At 42.0% G+C, this 20085-nt stretch overlaps 1 protein-coding gene across 2 annotated transcripts; it reads right to left on the bottom strand.

The window, feature by feature from the left end:
* Nucleotides 1-5010: 5010 nt before the first annotated feature.
* Nucleotides 5011-19780, bottom strand: BSK2 (BR-signaling kinase 2). 2 transcript variants are annotated; one of them, XM_078582021.1, is made up of 10 exons: nucleotides 19064-19780; nucleotides 18772-18977; nucleotides 18531-18666; nucleotides 16518-16651; nucleotides 16323-16428; nucleotides 16158-16243; nucleotides 6017-6205; nucleotides 5778-5939; nucleotides 5597-5698; nucleotides 5011-5502 (listed from the first exon to the last, which is right to left on the bottom strand). In XM_078582021.1, the coding sequence occupies exons 1-10, from the start codon at nucleotides 19140-19142 to the stop codon at nucleotides 5248-5250; spliced, it is 1455 nt and encodes a 484-aa protein (XP_078438147.1). In that variant the 5' UTR covers nucleotides 19143-19780; the 3' UTR covers nucleotides 5011-5247. The 2 variants fall into 2 exon arrangements, with proteins under 2 accessions (XP_078438147.1, XP_078438146.1); XM_078582020.1 differs by having other exon boundaries at nucleotides 5597-5710; nucleotides 19064-19774.
* Between the last annotated feature and the right edge of the window lie 305 nt (nucleotides 19781-20085).

Raw genomic sequence — 20085 nt, 5'->3', positions numbered from 1 at the left:
ACACTCGCAAATTTCTGTGATCGTGTTGGAACGTAAGGATCTAAGGTAATTGTCTTCGCCTTACATTGTTTCTCTCCCAACATCATCGTTATCATAGTTTTTTTATCAATGTTTCATTTATCACTTCACTTACTTACGTCCCCATTCTCTCGTCTATCTATCTTTGCCATCATACCACTCCACATCCAACCACTATCCTCGTTCATACTGTCGTTCATCATTGTGTCCGTCACAATCACTTACTCTTTTATTGAAGTTAAATTAACATATAAATTAAGTACTTCTTAATCGATATCACTAGCTCATATCCTTGAATTGTGTTTTTGGCGATCCTCTCATTGGTCATCACTAGTTTGAGAAAGTAATTCCTTAATCATCGTTCCCTGTGGAGACGATCCGTACTCATCAGTAACTAAGTATTTTTAAGTAGGGTTAAATGTATTTTTATTGAATGATCTCAATTACCAACGACGAATTTTAACCCTAAATTGAGATTATCAAGCAGCGGCACAAAGGACTTGTTCTACATTATGGTGGTCCATTCAAGGTGGTAGCACGGGTCAAACCAATTGCCTACCGGCTCAACATACCATGACGGCTGACCGTCCATTCGATTCTTCCCGTCTTTGTGCTCAAGAAGTACGAGCCTAATGGAAATATATGTGGGCGGCAAGCCAATCGCACATTTCATATGTCGTTTGATGTTCATTAAAAGAACATATTCATTATATTGCAAGTGTGATGCTTATAATAAAGCATAAATACATGATCAAACTTAGTGAATTATGATGAGATTGTATTACCGAGATCACTAGTCTTTAAGTTTGTGTTTTAAATATTCTTATTCGAAGGAGACTGGGGAAGTACATTGAAGTATTCAAATAGAAGAACACTATCTAGCCTCGCTCATATGATGAGTATGGCCGGTCTCGTAACCATTAGTGTGAAGACACTAAGGATAGATAGTGGGTGCTCTTTAGTGGAAAGAGTTCACTGAATTGATCCATACGAATCCTTGAATGGTATTATACCAAACTATCAATCAGGTTGATTCACGTCACAATTGTGTTAGTGGTCCTTAGACCTGAGAGACCAAATAAGTCTTGTGGATGGAAAATTGTACTTTGACTATGGCCTACGAGTCTCTAATCATGGGATTTTAAACGACCTTAGTTTGCTTGCATCAAGAAGTTCACAAAGATGATTTAGTGTTTAAGATGGGATCATCTACCCTCGATATAAGAGGCGACAGCTCAAGGAAGACATGCGATGAAGTCCTTGACCAAGGTAGTGAAATATCGAGAGAAGAGTTCTCTGATGATTTCCGAATGCATCAATACTAACTTGGATGACTAATTAGGGTTTGCCAATTGACCATACCTAAAGTCATCCTAGGAGCGTCAAGTGGATGGGGGACTATACATACGCGGTAACCGATGACGAACAGGTTCCATGAGTGAGTCGATATACACTCCTTTGTATCTTCTAGAGCACGAGGTGTAGTTTGGTACCCCACGCGTTGGAGACTCAACTTATCGATTGGGTTAAATTAATTCAACGTTAATTAATCTATAGGATGATATAGTTAATTAATTTATAAGATAAATAGATGTTATTGGGGTGTTCGAGTCGTTAACTAGACTGATACATTGGCCTAGAGGGTCACACATAAATGGTCTTTGGACATCAAAAGATATACTTAAGTTTTGGGAGTTTTATGAAAAATACCCACTTAGTATAAATATGGGAAAGCCTTGAAAAAAATTCACTCAGGCCAGAATTGTTCAGGGGCCTTTCCCTTCTTCTCCCTTCTCCTCACACCTCCACTGCACTATTGATGCGATCAAGACAATGCAACAACGACGATGGAGATTGAATGGGGCTCGTCAACGAGAATGAGGAGATCTGACATGTTGAGGACTCCATGGATACTTCTAACGGCTTCACACATGAGCAGCTCCATGTGACTCGTTCGAGGATCAAAGGAATCACGGATTTGATCTGTGCCGAGGTATGTTGTTTCAATGATTTTAATGATGCCATTTCAATTTTGCTAAAGTCTTCAGCTGTACATAATTTTGATTTGTTCATTCATCTGAAGGCTTCTAGAACCCAATACAGCCAGACACTAAAGACATGGAGAGGAACCAAGCCCGATGTGCACCACCGAATGTGTAGACATAGTTTAACTAGGAGGTAGAGGCAGTCTTGTCAAAAAGGGAGCTTGACCATGGAGGACATCACAGCTGCTACACAAGATTGAATACCTGATTAAGTGGAAGAACAGGTCAGAGGATGCAGCAACATAGGAGCGCGACTCAGACTTGTGGTAGTTTGAGTATCTTCTACAAGCTTTTGAATCGAACAAGCGTCAACAAGGGCGTTGACAAGTTTAGGTGGTGGGGACGGGTAGGGCCCTAAAGTATGCGGCATTTCTTGCACAGAGGTCTGCATGCTTATTGTGAGGATATGCCCTTGTACTTGAACTTAGGATTTGGGATTAAATCCTTAAGCGTGAAACACCACACGCATTGGGGTGGTGACATCCAACCCTAATATTTGAAGCCACGACCCCTTTGGTGCTCGTGCTCATCGTGCACTATGGTGGCAGATCAGGGCAAGGCCACACGCGATCTGGGTGCATGGGGCCGCCAAGAGTACATATGTGCAGGTGCTAGCGCCTACACGTGGGGGACACGCAGGTTGGGTGACGGAGGCGCGGGCATCGTGCACGAGAAATGTGAGGGCGCTATGTATCGCACACACTATGTGTGTGGGGCACAGAGCGAGAAACTTCCTAATAAGAGACTAAGGAATTTGCGCACAGAGCGGTGAATTAGTTGTGGGGCACGTGGCACTCACGCATGTAGTGTTGGGCACGCAGTGCCTAATTTGGGGCGCGGAGCACAGCAACACCTTTGTGGACCATGTGTGATGGCATCAGCAGGGGTGCTAGTGGGGCAAGGAGCGTCAAGGTTGGGGTTGGACTAGAAGGTGTGTCGAGTGCCAATGCCCACGGGCATAAGATGCCCAGCCAGGGAACAAGTATGTAGCAGTAGTGCCAATAGGCTGGCATGCATTCAATCAGAGCACTGTTCCTAGCTTGAGATTTGATCGCATGACAATTTACATAGAATGAGCTATGGAATGTGTGATTGGCTTGCATGCCACATATATTTCCATCAATCATTTGAGACAAACATAATTCTATGTATCGTTAAGGTATATCACATTATTGATTAGGTGGGCCACCTACAAAAGGTAAAAGATGAATTTTAGAGTGGAAAAAACATGCGTTAATTAGAAGCCAGGGAGCACAAATTTGGGTCAGTGAATAAAATAAAGTATGTCGACCATGGGCGTAATGGCTTTTGCCATAATATATGAGAGTGATCTGCATATTTTTAAATAGTTTTGAAATTTTCTGCTTGGTTGTAGTGTACATCACCATTGTAGCGGGGAAAAACAACTCTCTTTAAGTAAAGTCAAATCAGAATCCTAGAATGTTCACTACTAATTAATGTGTTATCTTCCATGGAGGTTGATTTCCCCTTTCAAAACAACGTATATAGTGTCGTTGGGCGAGTCTAATTTGTCTAAAAATGGCTAAGTAAACCTTAAAATAGTGGAATCATCGATAGCATTTAAGTTTTATCGCATTGAGGTGACCTCAAAATTGAGCTAATCAGAGTATATTTAGATAGAAGAATGATATCTAAATATGCAGATCACTCTAAATCCCCACATTCTTCACCAACCATTATTGTATAAAAACCCAATATTAAGTACTCTGCATATCTCATTACACTTCTGATTCTGGATCTTCTTTTGAGGATCCGGTTTAATGAAGTGATGACCTATATTCTATTCATATTCTCTCATCTCTCCTACCTCCCTCTAATCAATTATTTTCCCTTATGATCTCTAAGGATTTACCCTATTATTTAGAAAGGAAATCAATAGAGATCATTTCTATTTAATTTTGGAGACATGATCCTCCCTAAATATCACATCTAATCTAGATTAAATCTATTAAAACGCCATTATAATTTTCTTGAATTAAATCCTTGAATTCTGTTTCTGTGTGGACGACCCCTCTGCTCATCATTTACATCTTAATATAGAGGGTTCATTTTTTAACATAATTATATATGTTGATTGCAAATAATAATATTATTAACCTAGTTAATTACAATAAAATTAACCTTATCAGTGGGCGTATTAGCTTAGCGATTAATTCCTAAGTGAATTGGTTAAGTGGATGATAGAAACATAATAGACACATCCACATATCATATAGTCATTTGATAGGATTGCCTAATCCTTGTATGGAAATTGAAACAGAAAGCAAGAATGGAGAAATGGGGAAGAAAGAGATTTGAGTAAATAGAGAGAAAGAGAGGAAAAAGGAAGGAACACAGTCGAGAAAGAGGGTGAGAGAGAGATAGAACATAGAGTGGCTAATAAACATAAATAAGAGAAACAGTGATGAAGAGAGGGTGAAGACAGAAATAAGATATTAGAGCGAGAGGGAGAGGAGAGAAAAACAAGAGCACAGAGAGAATGAAGAGCGCAGGTTTGTGCAATCCTCTTTTACCAAAATTGGATTAATCAGATTAATTGATTTTTTATCAATCTTAAATATTGGTCCGAACACCTTGATGGTCACACTGGAATGATTCTAAGTCTCCGCAACTGCATTCATTTGGGTCTGAGTTCTTATCAGCCCATTCCACTAAATCTATTGAAATAAATAAATCTATTGATCCATCTCCATTGTAATCTCATGAAGTGATAGGCTGACTTGGGCCAATCTAGATCATTGATTACGGCTTTTTCATGGATCTACCTCCAACTCGTCGTAGATCCAGCTGATCTGATCTGACTGCCAACCCCTACTAGTAAAGGGGAAAGAAGAGAAGCTGAGGGAGAACAGAAAAAAAGAGAGTGAGGAGAGATACAAGACTGAGAAAGATAAGGCTGAATAGAGAGAGGTAAGGGAGTTAGAGAGATCAAGAAAGAGGGAGACTGAATAAGTGAAATAGATAAAGAGGAAGGGAGAGAGAAAAAGGAAGAGGAGAGAGCCAGAGATAGAGAAAGAATCAAGAACAAAAAAGAGAGGGGGAGAGAGAGAGAGGGATAGAGACAAGAACGGGGAACATAAATCTCTTCCTCAGGAACCTCTGTACAGCCACTCCAACTCGGCGAATCAAGCACCGGCCAAGGAGACGAGATAATGCTCCATCTTCAGAGAAGACGATGACCGGAAGGCTTCTTTGCCTCAAATGCGGCCCCATCGTTGAGCATATCCTGTGCATCCGTGTCCATTCCCAGCTTGGACAGAGCTAGTGCCTGCAAGTAGAAGGCCGTCGGCCACTCTGGCATGCAAACCTGGGCCTGCATGGCGTCCCTCAACGCCAACTCCGGCTGCCCATTCATCAAATATGACAGCCCACGCCGCGCAAACACCGTCGCCGATGGCACCGACATCATCCCCACCAACTGCCCACATTCCATCCCACAAATAGTCAACCCAGAGAGAGATCCAAATGCATGCATACCTTTAGAGAGATATGAGGAAGATGGAGAGGGATACCTTTGAGTAGTAGTCAATGGCGCTCTTAAAGTCCTTATCTCTGAAAGCGATGTCCCCAAATTTCTTGGTGTTGAGCATCTCCTGCACTTGCTGAGTCCACTCCTGAAAGGACAGCTGCCAAAGCAGCGAAATCTTTTACACCTAACCTCGGGAAATATGTAGAGACAGAGGGAGGACTCACCTCGTTTTCTGCCCCTTCCTCGTCTCTGTACCCAGTTTTGAGGAGGATATCGTGGACCGCAGTGAGATCCATCCTTGCGCAGGCCTTTCCCAGAGGTGACAACATCGTCGGAAGAACAGCCACCGGTGTTTTTGTAATACCCATTAGCACATGAGACGCCACCTTCACATAGCTTGAGAATTATTCATTCCTAAAAAATGATTCAAGACATGTGTCTGATGAACTTAATTCAAAGTTACCTCGGTTTGTTTCTGGAGAGGGGAGACAGCAGCGGCAAGGAATTTGAAGCTAGGTCTGTCACGGGGCTCGGATTGCAGGCACTTGGAAGCAAGGTCGACAAGCTTTGCCGCGTCTTCGTTGGCATATTGCCCTTCCAGAGAGGAGTCCAAGAGTAGCAAGGTGTTCTTCCCTCTGATAAGATCCAGCGCCTAATGGAAAATAGAAATTTAAAGAAACAGATAGGTTAAAGAAGGAAATTTGGTTTTTAAAAAGTAATTCACCGGTGATCATGCAAGAACAAATATCATATTCCGTGTTACTTACACAGTTTTTAAAATGATTTAACAGTGATGATTTTCGAGTAAATGTATATGCCTTAATAAATATGATAATCCTGATGAACCCGAGTGGGCCACATATAACTGTGGTCCGCTTATAACATGTGGCCCATTTACAGGACTAAAGATAAAATAACATAAAAATAAAGACACAAAGCAATGTCTGTAATCAACAAGCCCCCCAAGTTGGGTATAGATGTTGATCACACCCAACTTGTTGACCATTTGCTGAAACTGTGCTCATGTTCATCTGAAAGAGTCGCAGCTCCATTTCTCAGTAGTTTTGTACCCTGACCAATAGTGCCTTTAAGGTAAGACAAAACAATGCGCTGCATGCAGATGAACTTCACGAGAATCATTCATAAACTGGCTAACAAATTCACTGCAGAAGAAATATCTGGACGGGTATGGTGCAAATAAATCCATTTCCCAACTAGCCTCTGAAATGACTCATATTATATTTCATATTTGAGGTCTTTGTGAATCCTCTCAGCAGTACTGAGGTCCCAACTTTTCATATGAAATATAATTTTCTAGAGGATACCTGCCACCAGTCCTACAGCTTCTCATTCCTTTGAGTAAAGCTATAAGCCATTACAAATCATATTCACCCTGGAATTCAATAAGTTCAGCTGGATGCACTCTTTCTTCAGCTCCCAACTCGTTTTCTCCAAGTGCCAGCTCTCCTCCTCTACATGTGAATGTTATGTTTTCTCCCCCATCCTCATGCCCACTATGATCTATTGCGCCAGACTGTTCTTCTTCGCCCACAGATACTGTCTATGATCTCTCTACGGATCTCTATTTGTTTATCTGCGGGAATCATAAGGAACTGGATCTTGGACTAAATATGTCGGGATTGTTCGGCGTCTCTTTCTTCCTCTTGCTAGAACATATATTATTCACTAAATGTGACATCAGCTGAGGCATAAAACTTCCGTGCTAATGGTTGTGGCATATATTAGAGTACCCCACAAACACGTTTCCTGACTCTAGGATCAAGCTTGCTCGTTTGCATATCATCAACATGCACATTGCTGTATACCCAAAAGTCTGACGGAAGACCAACTAACAGCCTTATACTTGGGAAGAATTGAGGCACCAAAGGCCCTGTCATCTTGGCCTGTACTTGACTGATAAGATACACTGCACCAGGACCACTTCTTCCCAGTAATACTTTAACATATTAGATAGGAAAAGCAGTGACCAGGCTGAGGCTAGGATGTGAGCTCAATCTTCCTTTAAGCCAGTCCATTACGCTGAGGTGTATGAACACAAGACTCATGTACAATCCCTTGGATGTAAGCTATAAAAACTCACACTTGAATTAGAAAAACTCTCTTCCATCGTTGTTCCTGAACCATTTACCTCTAACTTCAAAATGGGTATTAATCATTTCACAATTTCAGAAAAACCTGTGGAATATCAGCCTTTGGCTTGAACACAAAAAGCTGTGCGAATCTACAGTAGTCATCAGCAAATTGAACAGAGCCTTGATTCCTGACAGGTTAGATATCGGGCATGGGCCCCACACATCACTGTGAACAAGTTTAAAAGGTTTCAAACATTTCACAATCAATGATTTAAATGAAGATCGTTTATGTTTAGCCAATTGACAGGCTCCGCATGAAAGGGTATTAAAGTTAACCCCAGTAAAGAAAGCGGAGAAAAATACTCTCAAAAATTCAAAAGATGACTTTTTGAATCTGCATCAAGGACAAATCTACATCTAGTATCAGCAACAGGTTTTTGAATTAAATGTAAATTTGCCTAAGGTTCTGGCACATGCAAAACTTCCTTTAAAACCCCAACCATGTTGAATTCGACCCTGTCAATACCCATTACTGAGAGGTACCATCCACCAGCTGTAAGGGCTTTCTTAGATACTTCAGTACAAGTGTAGTTAACAATATCAACAGGCGTCGTGATCTGTTGCTCTTGTGTCTAAGATCCAACAGGAACTATCTGCAACAGATTATATTGGAGAACAAAAGAATTTTTAAAAATCACCTGAATAAGTCAGGGAGGTTGACACCTGGTTCTTGGGTTGTCCATGTTCCCCCCCTTCTGATGAAGTGGGCACATATACATTCTTCAACCGCTAGTTTGTCATTTTTTCTTGAACGCTAGCTTCCAGCCAGTCTCTTTGGCATATCATTTTTTCTCTCAATAATTTCAGTAAATTCATCCCTTGGATCGTCACCTTGTAGTGGTCTAGGGACAGCCTTCTGGTGGGGGCGTCGCTGCTTGGCTGGTGTGATATTCTTGTGGCATTGATCGAGAGTTGATCTTCTTTACAACAACTGTCATCTGGTTGACTTCAATGTTTCAGAACCAACCCTCAGATGAGATTCCTCTTCAGCTATCATGCCAAAAGCTCGTTTTAGGTCTGGTATCCTCTCCCAATTCAGAATCTGACTTCTCATATTCTCATATTCTTGGTTGAGTCCTACGAGAAAAGAAACAACCTCTGCTTCTGATACGTTCTTTACATGAACGTATCGGTGGAGAATTAAGAGAAAAGGTCAACATCTAGAGAAAAAGATAACAACATTGATACAAGAATTGCTCATATCAGCTTCAAAGTATACCCTCTGTCTGCTGAGTGAGGATTCTCCACTGGCTAAAAATGAACAATGCCCCTCCGTATTTCCTTCAGTCGACAGGCATACACCATTACTGAATCTTCTCCCCACAAGGCTTGAGTGACTTTCACATTAAGATCATGTGTAATAAATTCAAGGAAAAGATGAGATAGTGGACTGCAGAGAGAACTGAGAATGTGGAGAAGAGACAGAGAAATTGGGGCAAAATGAACTGATCTTTATTACTGAACAGATGCCCCTTTTATACAAATTTTCACAGAGAGAGAGAGAGGTTAATGCTTTTGTCCAACGGTCAAAAACTGACCGTTGGAAAAAGCTGCAGAAGAGATCCCTTTTTCAAAAAGGACTTCCAACAGCTATATTTATAGCTGTTGGAGGCTGGGCCTGATATAAATCAGGCCCAGCATATATTAGGTCCTTAATGGACCTAATATATTCCCTAAATGGGCCCCTCACTATTGGGCCCTTAATGGGTCCTTAGTGGGCCGTTAATGGGCCCCTATTGGGCCTTTATTTAAATCCATTTTAGGTTAGTTTTTCCATTAGATCCCTAGGATTAGTCTATTACACGTACATGGCCTCAGGCCCATAAGTTAGTAAAATTAGCCCTAACTGGGCCGTGATGATCTAACATCATGTATTCTCGAAGCACTGTTCTGTTTGAGACTGTTCTTCTGAATCTCTTCCCACAGTTCCTTCGCAGTATTGACATATAAAAAATTCTTCCAGATCTCTCAAACCATAGTGCCCTGAATCTATTGTTTAATGAACACTTCCTCCACACGTCATGTGTCCTCGAAATATTAAGATCATATATTCTCGAAGCATTGTTCTGTTTGAGACTGTTCTTCTGAATCTCTTCCCACAGTTCCTTCACAGTATTGACATAAAATTTCTTCCTGATCTCTCAAACCATAGCGCCCAGAATCCATCGTTTAATGAGTACTTCCTCCGCATGCCATGTCTTGTACATTGTTCTTGTACATTGGCTGCCCTCTCGTCACTGGCTCCTCACTAAGATGATCTCCCAAGGAGCTTCCCTCAATCGCCAGCTCCATAAGCTTATTACATCCATAAATATCAAACCCATCAAACTTAGATTCAATATCCGGAAACACCAGAACACACGGCTGATGTGGTGCTGATTGAACTTCCTCTAGCCTTCGCCATGAATGTGAATATATCTTCTGGAAGATCCAGGGCAATCCAAAGAAATACAGTAAGAACGAGAACAAATGCCCACCTCAGAGCGTACAGAGAGTTGGGGGCTGTATGCTAAACAAACCCACTCGTATACCTTGATCTCTTATTTTCCTGTTGATGCTCCTTTACCTTCTGACTGCGAAAGCTCTATGACTGCTAGGGTTTGAATAAGCAAAAAATACTAACTTCTATTACATTTATTGGTTTAAATAACAGCCAATAAAAGCAGTTGCTGGACCCCACTCACTTATGTGACATATTTCCAGAGTACAACACGTGAAATAAAATCGCCCAGTGTTAGATCATAAGGCCCAAATAACCCATGTATTACAGGGCCCATGTTTTATAAATGGGCCCGAGCAGAGAGGAATATGACCGTTGAGTCCAACGGTCATTTACCTCCAACGGTCGATTGGCAGTCTCCAAAAAAGGGGGGAACATCGTGTAGTATTGGTTGTTGTGAAAAATAATATACATATATTTTCTTCTTTCCACAAAATTTACCCTCTTGATAGTGAAGAAATCTCATGGTATCAGAGCAGCGATCAAAGGTACACCAAAGACGACAAGTTTCTTCTTCGAAATAGTTTCTATTTTTCTTCTCGATTCGGCGACGAGCTCCTCTAGCATTTGTTGGTGGCATCGTCCTGCAACGAATCCTGATTCGGCGACGATTTCGGCGCCCTTCGGCGACGATCTTGGCGGCATCTGTTTACAAATTCGGCGGAGTCTTCCAGCGACGATTTCTGCGACGACTCTTGCTTCGGCGACGATTTCGGCATTTTTCGGCGACGATTTCGGCACCCTTCGGCGACGATCTCAGCGGCATCTGCTTGCAGATTCGGGGACGTCATCTTGCAGTATTCGGCGACGATTTCTGCTTTGGCGACGTTTCTCGACATTCGACCAGAAATTGGCGATTTTTGACGATATCGGTGATTCCAGACATTGGGATTTCGCGATATCTTGATTTCGCGAGCTGTCACAATTTACTTCCGGAGTTTTTTTTCTTGATTCGCGATCCACGCGTCTCAGAAAAAACTCTACGCTTGGGGCAAGCTACGACTGGTGCAGAAGAAGAGAGGAGTTGGCCTTTGTTTGGGTTCTTTCCTCTTTGAATCTGCACACGGCGACAGTATCTGATCAAAAGGTGTGTTCACTCTCCGGGGAAGCTCTTCTCCAGTGAAGACTTGCTCCGTCAAATTATCAGCTCCTGGTTAAGGAGTATTCTGTCTCTTGGTGCCCCGTCTACTTATCTTCAGATGGGAAAGTCCAGGATGGCTGAGAGGGATTCCGAGATCACCCCCTCAGCTATTGTCAAAACGGCTGAAACACCTGCTCAGCCAAGGTTATTTCTACCAGACCTGGATATCAAATATAATGGAATCAATGGGCAGAAGTGGATAACATTGGTCCAGAGATCCCTTAAGGCTATCTATCTGGGGAATCACCTAACAGAAGATGCTCCTTCGGAAGACACTCCCAAACTTGAAAAAGTAATTTGGGAATCTGAAGAAGCTTTTATCACCAATTGGATGATCAAAAATATGGAACCAGATCAGGCAGACGACTATCTACTTATTGATTGTGTACGAGACTTATGGCAAGAAATTCAAAAATCATGTGTGGAAACCCACAGCGATTACCGTGTCTATGACCTTCGAGAACAAGAGAAAGCATTGAAACAGGGAAATCTATCAATTTCTTCCTACTCTGCAAAATTAAAGGCCATATGGAGGAGCTGGACCTTCTCTGGCCTACCGCGACAAAACTCACCATCTTATCTCAGAGAAACCAAGTTCAGAACCCTCACCTTTTGATGGGATTGAATTCGGAATATGAGAATCTTAGAAGTCAGTTGCTACACAGAGAGAGGTTCCCCACCTTAGCAGAGGCTATCTCTGAATTGCAAGGGGCAGAGCGGCGGAAGAAGCTTAACTCTAAGGATGGAGAGGTGTCTACTCCTGTCTCAGTGGCCCACTTGGCCAAGAAAGGGGAACCAAGGCACAATATAAATAATGCAGCCACATCTTCTACTCAGCACCAGAAGTCCACTCCGCAGGAAGGTAATTCCTCAGAACTTACTTGTGGCTATTGCAGGAAACCAGGCCACCTAAAAAGGGACTGCAGAAAGTTAGCCTGGAAGGAAGAGCAGATCAGGAAAGGGATATGGAATCCAGGGCAGCATAAGAAAGCCTATGTAGCAAGTGAAGGAGAGGAATTATCTGCTGCAAAGAAAGGGGAAGACGGAGGTGAAATTCAGAAACTTATTCAGTCAGAAGTGAACAAGATTCTTCAAAAGTTTGGCTCTACTTCACTCGTACAGTCAGGTAAGAAATTTAGTTTCACTACAGTTACTAATAATACACCTACTACTGTCTCTTGGATATTGGATTCTGGGGCGACAGACCATATGTCACCCCACAAAATGCTATTTAAAAATTATGAACTAGAAACTAATCATCTCAGAGTTTTTACTGCTAATGGTGGAATATTAGAAGTGGCAGGAAGAGGATCAATTGAAATCAAAGGGAAATTACTAAAAGATGTTTTGCATGTACCTGAATTGAAAGCAAATTTATTGTCCTTAATTCAGTTAGTAAATGATACTGGATGGCGATTTATCTTAGACTCAGATTCTTGTTTCCTATGTCTTAAGGAAACCGGACGGAAGATTTCATCTGTTAAGAGGAGGGGAGGTCTTCTCCTGCTAGATGGATTGGAGGAGGAAGAAAAGCAGAAAGCCACTTATACTGCCCAGAGTGAAGAACGGATCAATCTTCTGCATAGGAGACTAGGACACCCCTCATTCCACATTTTTGAAACATTCCCATCCCAATTTGTTTAAAGGGATTATTTTTGATAATTTGCATTGTGAAAGTTGTCAATTTGCGAAACACAAACGATCTTCTTTTCCAGTTTCAGATCACAGAACTCAATCGGCATTTGATTGTATCCATAGTGATGTGTGGGGACCTTGCTCCACATTGGGACTATCCCATCACATATGGTTTATCTTATTTGTAGATGATTTCTCTAGGTATACATGGGTGTATCTACTGAAATCTAAGACTGAAGTTCCATCTGTTATCATCAAATTTTGTGAGATGATTAATACACAATTTGGAAAGAAAGTACGAATATTTAGATCAGATAATGCAACAGAATTTTTTTGTGGAAAAGTAACTGATTACATGGAAGAAGAGGGGATAGTTCACCAATCCTCATGTGTGAATACCCCTCAGCAAAACGGACTTGCTGAAAGAAAAATTGGCCATATAATGTCTTCAGCCAGGGCTCTTTTATTTCAAGGGAATTGTCCCAAGAACTATTGGGCTGAAGCAGTCGCAACAGCTACTCATCTTATAAATAGGACAGCCTCAAAAACATTAAATTATCATGCTCCTATTGATCTTTTATCTGCTGAATTTCCACGTTTATCTTTAAGAACTAACCTCCCAGCCAAGGTGTTTGGCTGTGTTGTATATGTTCAAGTTCATCATGCAGGAAAGTTAGACCCTCGAGCCCTAAGATGTGTGTTTCTGGGATATTCTTCAACACAGAAAGGTTATAAGTGCTATCATCCAAGCTCCAGGAAGATCTTCATTACTGCAGACGTGAAGTTCAACGAAATCCGAATGTTTCATGCTCCTGTAGAACGATCAGAAGAGTATTTAGAATCTTCAGAGCAAGAACAGGATAGTATGCAGCAAAGCCTCTCCTCGGCATCAGAAACCTATGATAAGGACATGGCTATAAGTACTCCTCCAAGTCCTCCTGAGGAGGAGGAGGAGCCTCATAGACCATGCGACGATTCAAGTACCACAATCATGCCGGCAGGAGGAGAAGACTCAGGAAACGATGGTTGGTCCATTGCCATAAGCAAGGGAATTCGTAACTGCACGAAGACTAAACGCTATCCAGTTAACAATTATCTATCTTACTCCCGGCTCTCTCCAGAGTATAATCAGGTGGTTCAAGCCCTAATGACAGTATCTATTCCGAAGAATGTGACAGAAGCAATGTCATCCGCAGAATGGAAGACAGCTATGGAAGAAGAAATGGCAGCACTAAAGAGAAACGGTACTTGGGAGATGGGCCCACTCCCACCCGGAAAGAAACTAGTGGGAAGTCGATGGGTATTCACTGTAAAATATCACTCAGATGGGTCAGTGGCCAGGCACAAAGCTCGCTTGGTGGCACGAGGATATACACAGTCCTACGGCATTGACTACAACGAAACATTTGCTCCAGTTGCAAAGCTAAACACAGTTCGGGTTTTAATAGCGCTCGCCGCACTATCTAATTGGAAGCTCTATCAATATGATGTGAAAAATGCCTTCTTACATGGAGAATTGAAAGAAGAAGTGTATATGGCAACTCCCCCTGGATATTGTTTGAGTCAAAATTCAGGGGACGTATGTCACCTCAAGAAGTCCTTATATGGCCTGAAACAATCGCCAAGAGCGTGGTTTGGAAGGTTTTCAACAGTAATGTTAGCAGTGGGTTCTTCCAAAGTGAGGAGATCACACATTGTTTATAAAGCATGGCAAGGATGGGAAGATTGCAATTTTAATTGTGTATGTGGACGACATCATCATCACTGGAGATGACCACACTGAAATTCAGAATCTGGAGAAACACCTTTCACTTTCCTTTGACATAAAGGCACTAGGTTTAATGACGTATTTCCTGGGAATTGAAGTGGCCTATTCTCGGGCAGGGATTGTACTTTCTCAGCACAAGTATATCCTTGATTTGTTAAAGGAAACCGGGAAGTTGGATTGTCGACCAGCAGCTACACCAGTGGATAATAATGTTAAGTTAAAAGCTGAACAGAATGAAAAAGACACACCAGTAAACAAGACTTCATTTCAACGTCTCATTGGTAAGCTACTTTATCTCAACCACACACGGCCGGATATTGCTTTCGCAGTCAACTCTCTCAGTCAATTCATGAATGATCCTTGGGAATCACATCAACATGCAGCAGATCGCATCCTAGCTTACCTGAAAGGGTCAATTGGACTTGGTCTACTTTTTAATAGAGGAAGTGAGCCGAGTGTGGTCCTCTACACGGATTCTGACTACGCAGGATCATTTGAAGACAGCCGGTCTACATCTGGTTACTGCAGTTTCATAGGAGGGAATCTTGTCACATGGCGTAGTAAGAAGCAGAAGGAGGTCTCTTTATCAAGCGCAGAAGCTGAACTCCGAGCACTGAAGAAGGGAGTATGCGAAGGGATGTGGCTTAAGGGTATCTTGCAGGATTTGAAGGTTTTTTCAGACAAAGGAATGACTCTGTACTCTGATAGCAAATCAGCAATTGCTATGGCAAAAAACCCAGTTCAACACGAAAGGACGAAGCATGCAAGGGTGGCACGACATTATATTAAACAAAGTATTGATGAGGGCTTCATTATACCCCATTACATTCCTTCTCTGGAGCAGGTTGCGGATATCTTCACCAAGGGGATCCCTGGCCCGCATTTCCAAGTCTTATTGTCCAAGTTGGGCATGATCAACATCTATACCCAACTTGAGGGGGGGTGTTAGATCATAAGGCCCAAATAACCCATGTATTACAGGGCCCATGTTTTATAAATGGGCCCGAGCAGAGAGGAATATGACCGTTGAGTCCAACGGTCATTTACCTCCAACGGTCGATTGGCAGTCTCCAAAAAAGGGGGGAACATCGTGTAGTATTGGTTGTTGTGAAAAATAATATACATATATTTTCTTCTTTCCACAAAATTTACCCTCTTGATAGTGAAGAAATCTCACCCAGTTACAGTATTTTATTCATAAAGCATAAGGATATGGGCTACTTATAACATGCGACCCATTAACAGGACTAAAGACACAAAGCAATGCCTCTAATCTTTTGAAATGATAAATAGATATACTTCTGGGATTAATTTTATAGGCCTCAATAAACATGATAATTCTGATGAAATTTTTCCTTTGAACTTTAAGCATTAGAAAATGAGCAAGAGAGATAGAGGGGAACGCACATGGCTGGGCGGTATGTGCTTGCCGCTCAAGAGATCCAAAAGAACTGTCCCATAGCTGTATATGACACTCTCAGCGATGACTCTCCCTGCATGAATCACAAAGTTTATAGTTATATTCTAAAAATGAATCACTTTCTTACAAAGAAATAAAAGTCAACTATTGACCTGTCCGTAAGAACTCTGGAGGCGTGTAGGCTAGATTGGTACTGTAGCTTTTCCCATCTCTGCTATTTTTCATGAGACCGAAGCTAGACAGGCGAGGATCTCCATCCTAAAATTTAGAAAATTTAAATTTTTTTAGTTTTTTGTATTTTTTTTTTTTACTAAGCAGCATGATAGATGGTAGAAAGACCGAGACACCTCGTCAAAGAGAATTCTGTAGGCATTGAGATCATGGTAGATCTTGCGATTCTCGCCGTGGCAATGGTCGAGAGCTTGAGCAATGTGGAGGCCGACCCGCACCCTCATTTCCCATGGCAGAGGCTGCTTATCCCCTTAGAAACAAGAGATAAATTGAGAAAATTAGAGAGAGAGATGCATATGGATATGTAGAGATAAAGGTTGGTATAAAGAGAAAGAGGGAGGGACAGAGTGAGTCCATAAAGTGGAAGAGAACAAGAGAGGAATGTAGACATAGATATTGAAATATAAAGAGGGATTATGAGACGGGCATAAAGAGAGAGAGGTATAGATAGAGTGATTACGAGATGGAGATAAAGATATATACATAGAAAGAGGGATTAGGATATGGAGATAAAGATATATATATAGAAAGAAGGATTAAGAGATGGAGATAAAGATATATACATAGAAAGAGGGATTAAGAGATGGAGATAACAGAGAGACATAGAGAGAGAAATGGAGAGAGATATTTGGAAAGATCTTTCAAAATACATAAATAGATAGATGGAAAAGAAATATTGTGAGATAGATGAGCTGGGGGTCCGTATGGTGGAGGAGAACAACAGAGTGATAGGTATGATATATATGTGAGGGACAAGGTAAGATGCGCAGACAGAGAGGGAGCGACGGAAAAAGAGAGAAAGACAAGCAGAGAGAGGGAGAGAGAGATTAAGATAAGGAAAGTTAGAGACTAAGATGGAGAGCTTATATAGAGAGAGATGTAGAATGGAGATAAAAGATGTACAGAGTGATAAAAATGCAGGTGTCCGGACAGTGGACGAGAACCAGAGACAGATGTTGAGAGACAGAGAGATAGAAATGGAGAGAGATAGAAAGATTTAACGATTGAGATAAAGACATAAATAACGAGATGTGGAGATAGAGATAAAAGTGACATTGAGAAGAAGAGAGATAGAGAGAGAGAGATAGATAGAAAGACTTAGTTAGAGATTGAAATAGAGACATGTTGAGAGAGATAAAGAGATGTAGACTTAAGAGTAAGAGGGATATTGGGAGATAGAGGAACTGCGGGTCCGTAAAGTGGAAGAACAAGAGATATGGAGATAAAGATAAATCTAGAAAAAGGGAGATGAAGAGATTTAGAGGTTGAGATAAAATAGATATACATGGAGAGATATATACATAAGAACAGACGTAGAAAAAGATTCATAGACAAAGGGAGATAAACAGATTGAGATAGAAAGAATATATAGAGAGTATATGGAGATAAACAGATGTCGAGAGAGAGAGAGAGAAATTTACAGGCAAAGAGAGATACACAGATTGAGAGATTGAGATAGATATGCATAGAGAGATATATAGAGATAAACAGATGTAGAGAGAGATTTAAAGGGAGATAGAGAGATTTAAAAATTGAGATAGAAAGACATACATACAGAGAGAAAGAGATAAGCAAATGTAGAGAGATTGAGATAAAAAGACATACATACAGAGAGAAAGAGATAAGCAAATGTAGAGAGATTGAGATAAAAAGACATACATACAGAGAGAAAGAGATAAGCAAATGTAGAGAGATTGAGATAAAAAGACATACATACAGAGAGGAAGAGATAAGCAAATGTAGAGAGATTGAGATAAAAAGACATACATACAGAGAGGAAGAGATAAGCAAATGTAGAGAGATTGAGATAGAAAGACATACATACAGAGAGAAAGAGATAAGCAAATGTAGAGAGATTGAGATAGAAAGACATGCATACAGAGAGAAACAGATAAGCCGGCGCAGTGAGATTGAGATAGAAAGATACAAACAGAGAGAAAGAGATAAGCAAATGTAGAGAGATTGAGATAGACAGACATACATACAGAGAGAAAGAGATAGATGCAGTGAGATTGAGATAGAAAGACACACATAAAGAGAGAAACAGATAGAGATTTAGATAGAAAGATATACATTCAGAGAAAAAGAGATATAGTGAGAGAGAGAGAGAGAGGAGCAGTGAGACATACAATGGAAGAGATGCTTGGAGAGGGTATCATTGGGCATGTACTCGGCGACAAGAAGCCGCTCATCCCCCTCGGCGCAGCATCCGATCAAGTTTACCAGCCTCTTGTGCCGCACCTTCCCCACTCCCGCAGCTTCGATCTATCCACAAACACCCATTCGATCACCATCAAAGAGAATTAAAAAAAAAACAAAAAACCCACCAAATCGATGCAAAAATCAAGCCAAAAAAACAAGAAAGCCGACCGCAAACTGCTGGGCATCGGGCCATGACTGCCTCGAGAAGCGCTTAACGGCGACGAGCCGATTGCCATCGAGTCGGCCGCGATACACGACATTGGGCGCCTTCTCCCCGCTCTCCGACACGATTAAATCGCCGCTGAATCCGTTCGTCGCGCCGCGAAGCTCGGCCAAGCTGAACTCCTTGAACGCCGGCGCCGTCTCCTCGTTCTCTGCCCGCCACCCATCAATCAAACGCTCAGATCAAGCCCAGTTAAACACAACACAAAGTAAAATTTTCAAGGAAAATTGAGACTACGGAGATCTGGGTTCTCCGCTTTCACGGGTTCCTCGTCCGGCGACTGCACATTGCTCGTCTTCGACTGCAAACAACCCATCTCTCCTTCTCCTTCTCCTTCTTATTCTTATTTTTCACTGCGACTGGACCCAGCAAAGCACCAAGAAGGAAGAGGAAGACGACCCAGGAGAGAAAACCCACGTAGAAGAGTACGAGAGAGAGAGAGAGAGGTGGGTTTTTGAGGGGGCAAAGGAGGCAGCCTGCGCAGAGGCCGCTGCCGCCGGCCTCCTCTTCGGCTATGGAAGATGGCGCTGTTTCGCCGATTCCTGCCACTCTCCGCTGCTCAGAGACCGACCCCACTCCGTCGTCGGGAAATTATTGAAAAATCATTCGAACCCAGAAGAAGATCAGAAGCCCACTTCCCAAATCTTTCATTGTTTCTTCCTTCTTCTTCGGCTCGAGAGATCGTTTTCGGCGAGGGAGAACGACCCAGGTAAAAAGTTGTAGTCTTTTGCCTGCCCTGGTCGCCATCAGGGGCGATGGGGATGGCCGTCGAGGGGGGAATGGACGGCGGGGATTGCGCGCTGGAGAGCACGGGAAGGGAGTGGGATGGAGGGGGCCGCGTTACTGCTTTTGGTGTTGGATTCTTGCCTGGGGAAGCGCTTACTGCGCAGTATTGTAATCCACTCTTGCAGTCCATCGACCAGGAGAACAAGCAGGCTTCCACCCACCGACCCCATCTCTCTCTCTCTAACTCTTATTCTTCTCTCTTCTATCTCCCTCTTATTTCTCTTTTATCTCTCTTATTCTTTTCTCTCTCTATCTCCCTCTTCTTTCTCTTTTATCCCTCTTATTCCTCTCTGTCTCTTATTTCTCTCTCTTATTTCTCTTATTTCTCTTAAGTCTCTCTCTCTTATTTCTCTTCTCTCTCTCTCTCTCTTAATTCTCTATCTCTCATTCCTCCCTCTCTTATTCCTCTTTCACCCTATCCCTTATTTCTCTCTCTCATTCCTCCCTCTCTTCTTCTCTTATTTCTCTCTCAC

Source organism: Wolffia australiana, chromosome 10 (assembly GCF_029677425.1).
Source record: "Wolffia australiana isolate 7733 chromosome 10, ASM2967742v1".
Taxonomy (NCBI): domain Eukaryota; kingdom Viridiplantae; phylum Streptophyta; class Magnoliopsida; order Alismatales; family Araceae; genus Wolffia; species Wolffia australiana.
This window is presented reverse-complemented; position numbering and strand designations above follow the sequence as displayed.

Excerpts from the sequence above, each read along its gene's own strand:
- BSK2 (XM_078582020.1), bottom strand. The coding sequence starts at position 19,142 with ATGGGTTGTTTGCAGTCGAAGACGAGCAATGTGCAGTCGCCGGACGAG. Across the intron at positions 18,978-19,063 it reads AGCGGAGAACCCAGATCTCC|AGAACGAGGAGACGGCGCCG; the intron begins GTAGTCTCAATT and ends GGTGGCGGGCAG. Across the intron at positions 6,206-16,157 it reads AGCACATACCGCCCAGCCAT|GCGCTGGATCTTATCAGAGG; the intron begins GTGCGTTCCCCT and ends ATTTTCCATTAG.